This window comes from Dendropsophus ebraccatus, chromosome 13, assembly GCF_027789765.1.
Source record: "Dendropsophus ebraccatus isolate aDenEbr1 chromosome 13, aDenEbr1.pat, whole genome shotgun sequence".
NCBI lineage: Eukaryota > Metazoa > Chordata > Amphibia > Anura > Hylidae > Dendropsophus > Dendropsophus ebraccatus.
Window position 1 is genome coordinate 39,416,105 of NC_091466.1, and position 12,611 is coordinate 39,428,715.

The 12,611-nt window shown below is 43.5% G+C and overlaps 1 protein-coding gene across 1 annotated transcript in view; it reads left to right on the forward strand.

Moving 5' to 3' along the window:
• VPS45 (vacuolar protein sorting 45 homolog) overlaps nucleotides 1-9,702 on the forward strand; it is a 44,681-nt gene extending 34,979 nt beyond the window's left edge. Inside the window, exons 13-15 of the mRNA XM_069949294.1 lie at nucleotides 170-291; nucleotides 1,113-1,244; nucleotides 8,963-9,702. Of these exons, the coding sequence (XP_069805395.1) occupies nucleotides 170-291; nucleotides 1,113-1,244; nucleotides 8,963-9,050 (342 nt within the window). The 3' untranslated portion in view covers nucleotides 9,051-9,702. The remainder of the gene's footprint in view (nucleotides 1-169; nucleotides 292-1,112; nucleotides 1,245-8,962) is intronic.
• The last annotated feature ends 2,909 nt before the right edge of the window (nucleotides 9,703-12,611 follow it).

A 12,611-nucleotide genomic window follows, 5' to 3' on the forward strand; every position in this document is an offset into this window, starting at 1 on the left:
ACTATTGGATTGTGCTGCAGATTCATACTTTGACTTCCCCACAGTCAGATGTTTCTGCAACATGTGGCTGAGGTTTCTTTTAATCTCATCTACTTTGCTGCTACTGTAAAAGCTAAAAGAAACAAATGATATCATATCCGAATGTGTTCACCTATGTGTTTTTATGTAGGGGGTGGAGAATGTGTACACCCAGCACCAGCCGTTCCTCCTTGATACCCTGGACCAGCTTATTAAGGGGAAACTAAAAGACAACATGTACCCATATGTGGGACCCAGCACACTGCGAGACCGGTAAGACACGTCACTGCCCCGAGACAAGATATCTGAAAAGTTACTTGCCCTCTTAACCTTTCAGGATTTTTAAGGTTCATATAGTAAAAAATTTACTCTTTTTATTCCTTTTGTAATTTAAATGGTTTATTCCCTTGTATTGAAGTGATGACTTAAAACTAAGATATGTCATCACTTTTTGATCAGTATGGTCAAGCATCTAGGATATCCACCAATCCTGAGACTAAATCCTGACCACCCACTATTGTGCAGCAAATGGCACTGAATTATTGGGGGCCCTAGAAGTTGGGGCCCTATGAGGACCTGTCACTAGGCAAACATAAGGAAACCAGGAGACTCGCCTAATTGCTGCTGCCTCCTGACTTCCCGTGAAAAAAAAAAAACATATATATGTTTCCCAGACAACCCCATTAGGATAAATTCCGGTGGATTCCGTCGTTAGTGCGTGGGCCTTTCAGCCGGCTCCGTAGACACCATTCTATGGGCGGGCTGATTCCGCTGTCCGCCAAAAGAATAGACATGTCAGTTCTTTCGGCGGACAGCAGAATTGGCCCGTCCATTAAATGGTGTCTATGGCACAGGCGGATATGTGCGCCGCCGTGTACGGGTATGAATGCTGGAATCCGCTGGCACTTATCTGCAAGGATTCCGTAGTGGGAACCTTCCCTCAGAGGGAAATGCATTACGATCTGCCTTTATAGAAGCCCATGTTCTATCCACATATGATAATGACATATATACTTTGTAAGTGTAAGTGTTGTGGTAATGTTTGTGTGCCAACCCTGCTTGAATTATTCTGTAAAGTACTGCTCTGTCTGCAGGCCTCAAGATATCATAGTCTTTATGGTTGGAGGAGCAACTTATGAAGAAGCTCTAACAGTTTATAATCTGAACCGGACTACACCAGGGGTCCGCATTGTCCTTGGTGGAACCACCATTCATAATACAAAGAGGTAAGATGTGAGCTGCCTTCCATATCCATTGGATGGCATCAAAAATGTTGTCTGCCTGAATTATTTATCTGGGATTGCTTCATCTATCTTAACCTGTTCCCACATATGGGCATTACTCCATGTACATTTTAGCAGTGAATTTTATAGCATATGGACATACAGTGGCACCCATGGAATAAACAATCTCTGTATCCTGTGACGCAGAGATTTCTCTGCGACTATAGCGGTCTGTGACAGCTAATAGTCACCGCTAACTGTCGGACCAATCATACTGTCCCCTGATGGTGATCGCTGTGATCAGTCAAATGTTGATCAATGTGCTGTGGTCAGTCAAATGTTGACCAATCACAGGCATCAGGCATGACATTGTGACATTTACCAGCCCTGAGAACCTCATTTCTGTGAGAGTTGGTTGTGCTGCAGAGAGCGCCCCCCAAAAAAACAAAACAAAACTGAAAAAGCGCAAATATTTTCCCAAAGTGTCTGATTGGCACACCAACCTGGTGTTCCCCATTTCCCGATTTCTGCTCTGATATTGGTGCTGTACTCTGGTCCAGCACTGTCAGTGGTGTCCCAGAATGTGTCCCCTTTCCCCTAAACAACCTGGAGTGTTCCCGTAACCCTCTGATCGCTTACCAGCTTGTGCCCCAGATCGCTTGTCAGTGCCACGATTGCTGCTGCTGTGATTAGGCACCTGTTAATCAGCTGCCTATATTGTGCCTCCTGTCGGATCTGTGCCCATACCCTATATATCTTTCCTTTCTGAGCCATGCAGTGTGCCCCCATACAGGGTAATGCTTTACTCGGGAGAAATTGCTGAACACATTTTGGGGTGCTTTTAACTTGTTCCTTGTCAAAGGGCTAACTTTTAAATTAAAGGTACAAATTTATGTAAATTTTCATGGCCTAATGCTAAATGCTTTTCTCAAACACTTGTGGGGTATAAACGCTAATTATACCCCTAGCTGAATTCCTTGGGGCTATCGTTTCCAAAAAGGTCACTTTTCTTTTACCAATAATTAGAAAATCAATCAGTTGTTGTTTGTTTGTTTTTTGAAAATTGCAAATTTAATTAAAAAAAAAATCCGTGTGTGCTCTGCCCTGCCAGAAGCACCTCGCAATCCAGTGGGAGAGTCTGCCTCACAGTACAACCTCCCTCACCCTGGTCGCAGCGCTTCCTTATGGACGTTGTTTAGGGAGAAACCAGACAACCAAGAAGCACGTCTAATTCCCAAGGTGCAGGGCCACAGTGACCCCCAGATGCAGGCAGGCAGCACTGTTTGTGACGACCTCTAGCAGCCGGAGCTAAAGCTAGAAGAGTCTGAAGAGGGAGAGTGCCCCTGCTGTATCCCTACTGCCCATACACAGAAGTGGCAATCAGCAGCAGCCAGCCCCTAAAGAGCCCTTGGGACCATCACCAGTGGTAAGGCGGTGGAAGGAGCAGGAGAGTGACCCAGCCCCAGAGCACTGGAGAGCAGGGGGAGGAGTCAGTACCCCACGGCCACACCAGCTACTAAACTGCTACTACTACTACACCCCTCATCTATACCTGTACTACTACTACACCCCTAATCTATACCTATACTACTACACCCCTTATCCACCATACTTCTATACCTCTTATCCACTATACCGCTACTACTACACCCCACATCCACTTTACATCTACTACCACTACACTCCTTATCCAATTTACCTTTACTACTACTACAGCCCTTATCCACTATACCTCTACTAATACACCCATTATACACTACACTTCATTTCACTTTTTTAACATGGGATGTGATTGTTGGTGCTCTTTAAAGGGGTAGATGTCATTCCCTGCACCCCCCAGCAAACAGCTGATTTTGGGTATTCCATGACCAGCAGGGCATTTTCCCTGCAGTGGCAAGTCTGCCAAAATGGGAGCTGCTCATATAAAGTGACATTCTCTTGTGGCTCATAGAGAGTAATTTTATACAGCTTTATGATATATGTATGCCCTAGGAGAGCATATAGGCAGGGCTTGTCTTCATAAGATAAAAGTAAGTAAGTAAAAAGATCCCTGCATGTTAACTACACAGTTAACATAGGATTGCACAGAATCTGTGTAGTGTAACTGTAAGACTATCTATGATGCATTACTAATACTACAGCCTGCACATTGCACATAGGAGGGTCCCTACTTTCCTCCAACATTAATGCCCATTTATAGGTTATGCTCGTTCTGGTCTCCACTGTCATCATCTTTACAACAACAACCAAGTACTACGTACTGTCCCTGGATCCAGGGCATCTCATTACTGGTACATAACATCTGAAACATGAGCCAGGCTTTTTCCTCTGGTCTCTACGTAGTGTACTATCAGCCTAGCTGGACAGATTTCTGCTTGAAATGAATGCCGCTGCTCAGCTGACATTGGAGCCACACTTAACCGTGTATTTTCCAGTCCTGTCATCAGGTGCCGGAGAAAAGCGGGAAGCATTGGGTTACACGATCTGTGTAATGGGGCAGGTTGGCACTGAACGTTGTCAAGTGAATTGGTGGAAAAGGTTAAGCATTATACCAGTGGTAGCAAAACCTGGCAGTATGAGGTGATAGTGCCATATGGTCTTATATTTGATCAGTAACAAGCCTTTAAGGGGGTTTTCATAGAAGAATGATGGCTATCTCTTATTTTTAATCTATACTCTAGACTTCTGCATTACCTTATGTTGATCACTCTCGTACCTGGGCAGCTGTACCTTGCGTAGCCTGTCATCAGCAATGACAGTTGACTGTATAGACCATGGTAGCTTTTATGATGTAACCCCTGCCTTGCTATGATGCTGTTGCTGTTTCCTTTTCTGCTCACATAGCACCTTGTAAAGCCAGCACACGAGTAACACCCGCCCCCCAAACACCAAACATGATATCTATTGTACTATATATAGTAGTATAGCACTGTAAATTATCCACCAGCACAGTGCCAGACTGTTCACTGGCATAGCAGAAAGGAGTAGTGGATTTCCTGTGATCAGCCAGTGAAGGGATAGGAAGTCCAGTTGTGAGTACCACTGACAAAGAGCTCAGATCTGGCCTTCCCTTTGAAATGGAGAGGATGAAGAATAGCTGCACACTATGAACGGGTTCCTAGGAGCTCAATAACAGCCATGAGAGCCTAAAAATCTGCATGTCTCCAACCCAAATCTGTTTGAACACGTGGGCTTCATAGGTAGTTCCTCCCTATGCACTAGAATGAAGAGCAGCTCCCACATGGACAAACCACATTTACAGATTTATTGCACGTTTACATTGAAAGGGCAGTGTATTGGCAGATGTGGTAGTAGTGACAGAAATATCAGGGGAATTATAGGATTGGACATGGTAAAATCCAGCATAGCCAGCAGTTTAACATTAGTCATGTGTGCATGACCAGCTTTAAGGGGTTTTCAGACCTGGATGCAGCCAAATCATTGTACAACGACAAGTTTTAAACTTACTCTGCAAAAATCTATACCAGCTTTATGTAAATGGGAATATTCTTGTTTACTTCCAAGGGCAAAAAAACATGTAAAGATATGTGGTCTGTTTATCTGTGAGCTAAACATTCTGTACACTAGACTGATGTATTTTGCGAATTGCGATATAGTTATATATAGTTAGGGAGGTACAGGAAGGACCGTATTTACCACTAGTCACCCGTGTTCCTCTGCCGGGGGCACCAGGGAGCAGGGGGAAAGAAACATGTTGTTTTTTTTCCCCTGTCACTCCCCATTCAGACTTACCAGTAAATCTGGTGTCTTTTTGAGAGGTGTGGTGGTGGAATTGTTCAGGTCTTATATGGCAGTGTTATATAGTCAAGGTATGGTGGAAATTTGTTTATGTTTTAAACAGTTAAAAACCATGAAAAACGCAATTCAGACAATGTTTCTACGTGTAGAGAAATGCATGTGGCTGTAACCACTCTCCCCCATGCTCCCCAAGATGGGGCGTCTTCAGGTTTAGTGCCTAGGGCAGCAGCAGCTGTTGATATCGCCCTAATGTCACTGAGGTGGGGCTTCTCTGTCACGGAGTTTCCTTTCCCATCTCGGTCCGGCTATGTAATCCTAACCCCCCCATTTGTAATGTCTCTCGGGGATGACCTGTTAACCTAGGTATATTCGCAATGTGCAGCAGCAGGGGTTACAGTATTACTTCAAAATTCATTGAGAGGGGATGTTGAAAGGGGGTAGGTCCTTTTGCCGGACCTCTAAAGATCAGACTTTTATGACATTTTATGACAACCCATTTATCACATTGTTTTGCATTGATGCACTGGAAAAACAGAAGCCTTTCTCTAGTATTGGTACATGAGGCCCAGATGATCTGGTCACAGACAGGCTGGATATGGATATGTGCAGTACTTTCCACAGCATGGGTGGATAAAATATCCAGTGTTTTATATGAGAGAGAACAAGCTCAGGTGATGTGTCAGGGGGTCACCAGTAGGAATGTTTGTGCTGCTTCCTTGCCACCCCATGGCTCGCTCCTCTCCCAGAGCCTCTCAATTATTTACATGCGAGGCATGCTCAGGTAACAGGATTTGCATGGAGAGTTGAAACACTAAACGCTCACACACTAAGACACCATTAACCACTGTGTGGCCCGGTTACCGGTACACACCTTTTTCTTCCCAGAGATCACTTTTGCACAGTATCTTAGCCCCCCCTCCTGCTTAGGAACACAGGTTCTTTGGGGCTTGCAGACATGACAACTTCTTTCATTGATTTGTTCTGTAACTATAATGTAGAAGAAAAACTGGGGGGAAACAAGATTATGTAGCATTAAATTTAGTACCTTTGTTTGTAGTTTTACTTCGTTAATGCAGTGTGTTATGCCTATCTGGCATACGCTCTGTTGGTGGTCTGATCCCGACCACTGCTGCAAAGCATCAGCTACAGCATACAGATCACATATAATGTGGATGGTATAGGCATAGCTCCTTTACACTTTCCTACCTTTGCTTTGGCTATAATCCAGGGCTAGTTTCCAGTTTTATGTAACTAAATTTTAATTGCATATGAAGTTCTGCAACTTTCAGCTGGCAGTTTGTGACCTTTACAATCGTATCCAGTATAAGGTAAGCAGTCTAGACTCCAGACTGACTGTTTACCTGCACCGATACATTGTAGCAAAAATGTGTGTATAATGAAAAATTAGTTACCCCAGCTTCCTCCTGCCTTGTTAGAGTTCTAAAGCAGCCTATATAGAGGTAGGAGAATTCGTGAGAAATTAGGAGCTGCATACCCAATTGAAATATACCCCTTTACATTTAATCATGATGTGTTTAAAGTGTACCTGTCATTTGTAAAAACTTTTGATATGTCATGGAGACATGTAAAAAGTTTTGATCAACCCAGGTCTTAGTGTTCAGACCCTGACCGATCAGGAGAACGAGAGGGAAAGGACTAGCTGCAGCGTGGTCCACTCCCGATCTGTGTTAGAATGAAAGAGTCTGGCTTGGGGTAGCTTCACACGTAACTGATCTGCAGAGGATTTTACACTGCGAGTTCGCTTTGAAATCTGCTGCAGATCCCTTGTCGGTTATTTTAAACGAGAAGACATACTCGCAACAGGATTGACATCCCACTGCGAGTATGTAAATGCCGCCATGTTAACCCCGCTGCGAGTATGTCTTCTTATTCAAGATAACTGACAAGGGATCCGCAGAGGATTTTAATGCGAATACCCTTATAGTATAAATCTATAGGCTTGACTTATTTATTTCCCTACACAGAGCAAAGAGCGAACACGTTGCAGCGGGATCCTCTCCCCACTCGTTTTTCCGATTGATCAAAACTTTTGACATGCTAAGGGTACCTTGCTTAGTAGCACTCAGAATCCCTACCTATATATAATTTATATTATCATTCATCTCTGTGTGAGGTTGAGTGAGTTTGCAAAAGAAGGGTCCGTGGAGTCTCAGTTACGAGTCTCAGTTACGAGTCTCAAAACACGGGAATAGCCAGATATCCCTCCAGGGGAGGGAAGCCTATTGCCAAGGGGGTGCCTCCCAGTGGGGAGATCACCAAACCACCCTGATACGTAGCCCCTTAAGTCCCACTCTGTTGCGAGTATTGGAACATAAATAGGGAAATACCAGGGTGGCCCCTTATACGTCAAAGTCTAACTCTGTGGCGAGTATTGCGACATGACAAGGGTTTACTAAGGCAGGCATCCATCCACAGACGATCGTTTCGGGGTAGTTGCCCCTCGTCAGTGTGGAGTAGGATTCTGGCTAACAGGGGCAATGAAAAATAGACCAACAAAACACAGCAATCGCTGAACTCAGGGAGACCAGCGACAAAAAAAAAATCAGATAGAGTACTCACTAAAGAGTCTCCACTGATGCATTGCCCCCTATAAATTTAAATATGCAAAAGAAGGGTCCGTGGAGTCTCAGTTACGAGTCTCAAAACACGGGAATAGCCAGATATCCCTCCAGGGGAGGGAAGCCTATTGCCAAGGGGGTGCCTCCCAGTGGGGAGATCACCAAACCACCCTGATACGTAGCCCCTTAAGTCCCCCTGTTAGCCAGAATCCTACTCCACACTGACGAGGGGCAACTACCCCGAAACGATCGTCTGTGGATGGATGCCTGCCTTGGTAAACCCTTGTCATGTCGCAATACTCGCCACAGAGTTAGACTTTGACGTATAAGGGGCCACCCTGGTATTTCCCTATTTATGTTCCAATACTCGCAACCGAGTGGGACTTAAGGGGCTACGTATCAGGGTGGTTTGGTGATCTCCCCACTGGGAGGCACCCCCTTGGCAATAGGCTTCCCTCCCCTGGAGGGATATCTGGCTATTCCCGTGTTTTGAGACTCGTAACTGAGACTCCACGGACCCTTCTTTTGCATATTTAAATTTATAGGGGGCAATGCATCAGTGGAGACTCTTTAGTGAGTACTCTGTCTGATTTTTTTTTTTGTCGCTGGTCTCCCTGAGTTCAGCGATTGCTGTGTTTTGTTGAGTGAGTTTGTACATATATTACTTAGCTTAGGTACTGGGGTTTGTCTCGCTACAAGCTTGGTGACTGTTTTCACTTGAACACCTACAGCTCTAGAATATAATACTGGGTTTCAATCAGGATGACACAAGTTCCTTGCCTATTTTTGTCTGTAATGTCAGTTATGCAATATTTTCATAGACTTTCTGGCCCATAATTTACCATGCTGCATTTTAGGTGCAGTCAATTTATCTACTGTGCTGCTAACACCTTATATTGCTTATATATCCTAGTTGGTTTCTCTTGCTATGAGATTAATGACGGGATCCCATGAAATACAAAGGGATTTCAGCTCAAGCCACCCTCATAAGAGTCATCTAATCCCTTGGCCTAATTGTTATTTCCAGACCAGCTTACACCATCCGCCTGTGACGCACACGCGGCTCCCTGTAACCCACTAGTGAGTGGCAGAGAAAGCTTGGTATCGTCACGGAGATGATGGGCACTGTGTGCGCAGACATGCTTCCTATCCAGACTACTTTGCTTGCATCTCCAGATTAGCAATCTTCTTTCCTGAAATACTCTGCGCTGCTGCTAGCATTTTTGTAATCTAACTATCAATGGGAAATTGTTCTTTTTAAAGACCTCTTAATTCTTAGCTTGAGAATGAATTAGTTGACTGGATTACAGTAATATTACTTAGTGGTCATGTTATATTAGTCTGCAGCCTGCTTATATGTTCTACATATGTCTCTACTTTCAGTTTCCTGGAAGAAGTCCAAGCAGCTGGTTTCTACGGCCGTCCTTCAGAAACATACCAGGGGGCAACACGGTCATCAGTCAGGCGATGAAGACAATAATGTGGCATTCCTATCTGACCTTGTCCAGCCTTGCCTGTGCTGGGGGTCTATGTGTCATGCGGTGCACTACGTTCTTTCTCTCCTCCTGGAGACTCGTCTATTATACAATGTCTGTGTCATCTCCCCAGGGTTTATGAGTATGTTAGTTCTCAGTGCTTTTCATGGACAGCTATGAACATAGGGCTAAGAACCTTTGGATAACCACTTTTAAGGTCCCTGGTTGGTGCACCTTTTTCTACTAGAGTGACTGTCTATTAACATTTACCAAGTCCCTGGGTTTTTATGCTGTTAGTGAGCTGCTGAATAGTCCCATCCATGTAAATAACAGGACTATGGAGCTGATGGACTTACATGTTTAGGTATCCTTTTGGGGGCAAGAAAATAATCATTGTAATTAGACAGGGAGGGGCAATTCAGGAAACAGTGATATTACTGAAAAAGAGTGTGACTTATTTGATATGGGGATGGACTGTGAAAGAGAGCCTGATAGAAGATGTACATGTGCACCAAACCAAAAACACTAATCTTCCATGGTTCCAAAACAGCACTTTCCATTGGTCTCCTCAAGGGCCCAAGAGAATCCAGATCTGTCTTTGGTCTCATGTGAAATGGCATAACTTGATAAAGTGTTTCTGAAACATTAGGTATGTGTGTGGCCTGTTATTATTTAAAGAGGTCTCTTATGTGGTAAGGGACTTTTTTTTGGGGGGGGGGTCCTATCAGGTAACCCAGCAATGTTGTAATGCATGACTCCAAGCATCGATAGGGTCAACTGCTGGGCTTTTAGTTTATAAGCTCTTGCGAGCAGGTCTTCACTCCTAATTTACCGCTTCATAATTATATGTGTATATCTGTAATGTCGTCTTATTTTTGTCTATGTATGTACCCCTAGAATTGTAAAGTGCTGCGGAATGTGTTGCCGCTATATAAATAAAAATGACTTTTATCTGAGCACAGTTTTGACGAACCAGCTTTGAGGATGTGTCGGCATGTCCATATGCTGAGAACAGAGGTTTAAAATGGACGTGCTGGCACGTCCTAATGCAGGAAGGGGTTAAGATGAAAAGGGCACAGCAACATACCCCAACCACTTACGTCTGACACTGACAGGGAATGTTTACAGCGACAAAAAAATCTCTTGCACGTGACAGTATTGGCTATGGGGAGAAACAAACTATGCAGATTTTAAAGCCAGCTTGTCCGTTTATGTTGTAGGTTTGTCACAAATTAATATTAATGGGCACATCAGTCTGCAATAAAAAGATAGATATTAGGAGATGATTTTTAAGGCTATGTTCACACAATGTATGTTTTGCATAAATCACTGATGTTGTTGCAATATGCACCAACGGCCGTGATTTATGCAAAACATAAGTTGTATTTAAAAGAATGGAATCCCGTCTGGAGCGTATACACATAGTATATGCTCCGGCCAGGATTCCAACCGACCGCACGAACAACTGACATGTCAGTTTTGTGCGGCTGCTATTCATTGCATAGCGGCTATTCACTGCATAGCCATGGCAATACAGTGTATTGCTTAGTGAAAAGACCAGTTATTTTCACCAAGATACAGTCTTTTGGCTTACAGATTTGGCTATGAGGAGGAAGAGGGAGGACCTGCAGAGGCTGCTGACATCTGGAGATTGTTCATAAAATGTAAGTGCCTGTGTGTCTGTCTGTCTGTCTGTCTGTCTGTGGATGAGCACTGTGGATGCTTATGTGCATTGTGAAAGTGTGTGTTGCCTATGTAATGTGTACAGTATGTTTAAATGATGTGTATAAAGGATGTATATGTGTGTGTATATAGTGTATGCATGCTTCTACAGTATGTGTATGATAATGTATGCGTATATATAATACATGCAAGTTTCTGTTGTATGTTTATGATGTATGTACAGTAATGAGGTTTATTATGGCACTCAATCAGCACAGAGAGCAGATATTCACATAATTTATGTGCAGCTGCTTAAAAATTGTGTGAATATTTGCCCTCTGCATTGCAGCCTCTGTATGCGCCTCATTTACAACAGTTACACCAACTCAGGTAAATTGTATGTTACTGTGTGTGTAGAGGGAGCTCTGGTGCACATGGAATTTATGGAGAGGTTTGCTCTTCTATGTGAAATCTGATTTATTAAATTAAGGTTTTTTTTTAAAAAAGGTATACAAAACAATACAGTCGTACATCATATATATCAAGCAAGGCTGCCTTCCGCTAACAAGCGGAATAGAACATAGTAATAACAATACGAACAGTAAAACATTGAATGCCTGTCAGCTAATATATAAACAATCTATATATATATATATATATACATATAGAACACAAAAACTTGCTGTATCAGATGCATCCAACCGATGTACAACACAAACAGTAGAAGAATAAGAAGGAAAAGGAGAAAGATAGTGAAGAGATGAACTGTGCCCACAAAGCACCAAGCGCAGGCACGCAACATCAAGAGAAGAAAAAGAAACAAGGAGAGAACAAGATTCCCATCCAGAAAATGGAACCCCATCTCGCTGGGATCCAAAGACCGCCTTCAGATCCAAAAAGAAAAAAAAAAAATCCCAAAAAACAACCTCCATCATGACCCACGAAATTCATTGGAGCGGTGGTGGAAAATTTGGAGAGCCCCTAAACAGGGTCCATGCTCTCCACTTCTTGAAGTACACTGCATTACGATCATGATCCTCTGCAATCAGCTCCTCCTACCTACTGATCACATTGAGCTCTGTGAGCCATTCCGACACTGGAGTCTAAAGGGGAAGGGGAACTCCGGATAAGAAAAACTTGTTTTCTATTAAAAGTTATATAGATGTGTCTATACAATGTATTATTGTATCTGTACGGTTCTGCCACACTGGTAGCTAATAGAAATCCAGGAAGTGAAAAAATGGCCACTGTGCCAATTCACATTGTCTCCTGCTGCTATCCCCCCTTAGAAGAAAAATCTTCCATGCCTCTGTCTCACATTGTGTGTGTTTGATGATGAAGCATACAGGGGGCAGGGCGTGATGTCACAGGAGGCTTGGCTGGATAACCCAATCCCCTGACTAATTCGCCATCTCTAACCGGCCAGAAGCAGCTGCTGCACTAATTTTACTGATTGTATTGGGTGGGGGCTGTGATGATCACATGAGGGAAAGCATTGCATCCTGGGAAATGCCAAACCAGGAAGAACAGAAACACAAAACAGCAAAACCCCCCCAAACCAATGGATTTTTGATAATTTCAAAACTGGGATAGACAGGTAAGTAATGCGTTATGCTTCTCCAGAAGTTTCATTTTTATTAACCTCTACCCGGAGTTCCCATTTAATATGGCACATTGAGAAGAGTTAGTTATTGTCTTCCTCAAATAGGCTTAATACACCCGATATACACAATCCCAAAAATCCCATCACTAGACCCACATCGCCAGCAATCACCAGAAGCAGTTGGGTACATGTGGTGGATATCGGTAGGGCACCTATACCATCTCTATAGGATCTTGTAATTCTTTTCCTTTGCGTGCAAGGCCATGGAGAGACCTTGTGTAAGCGTACAGAT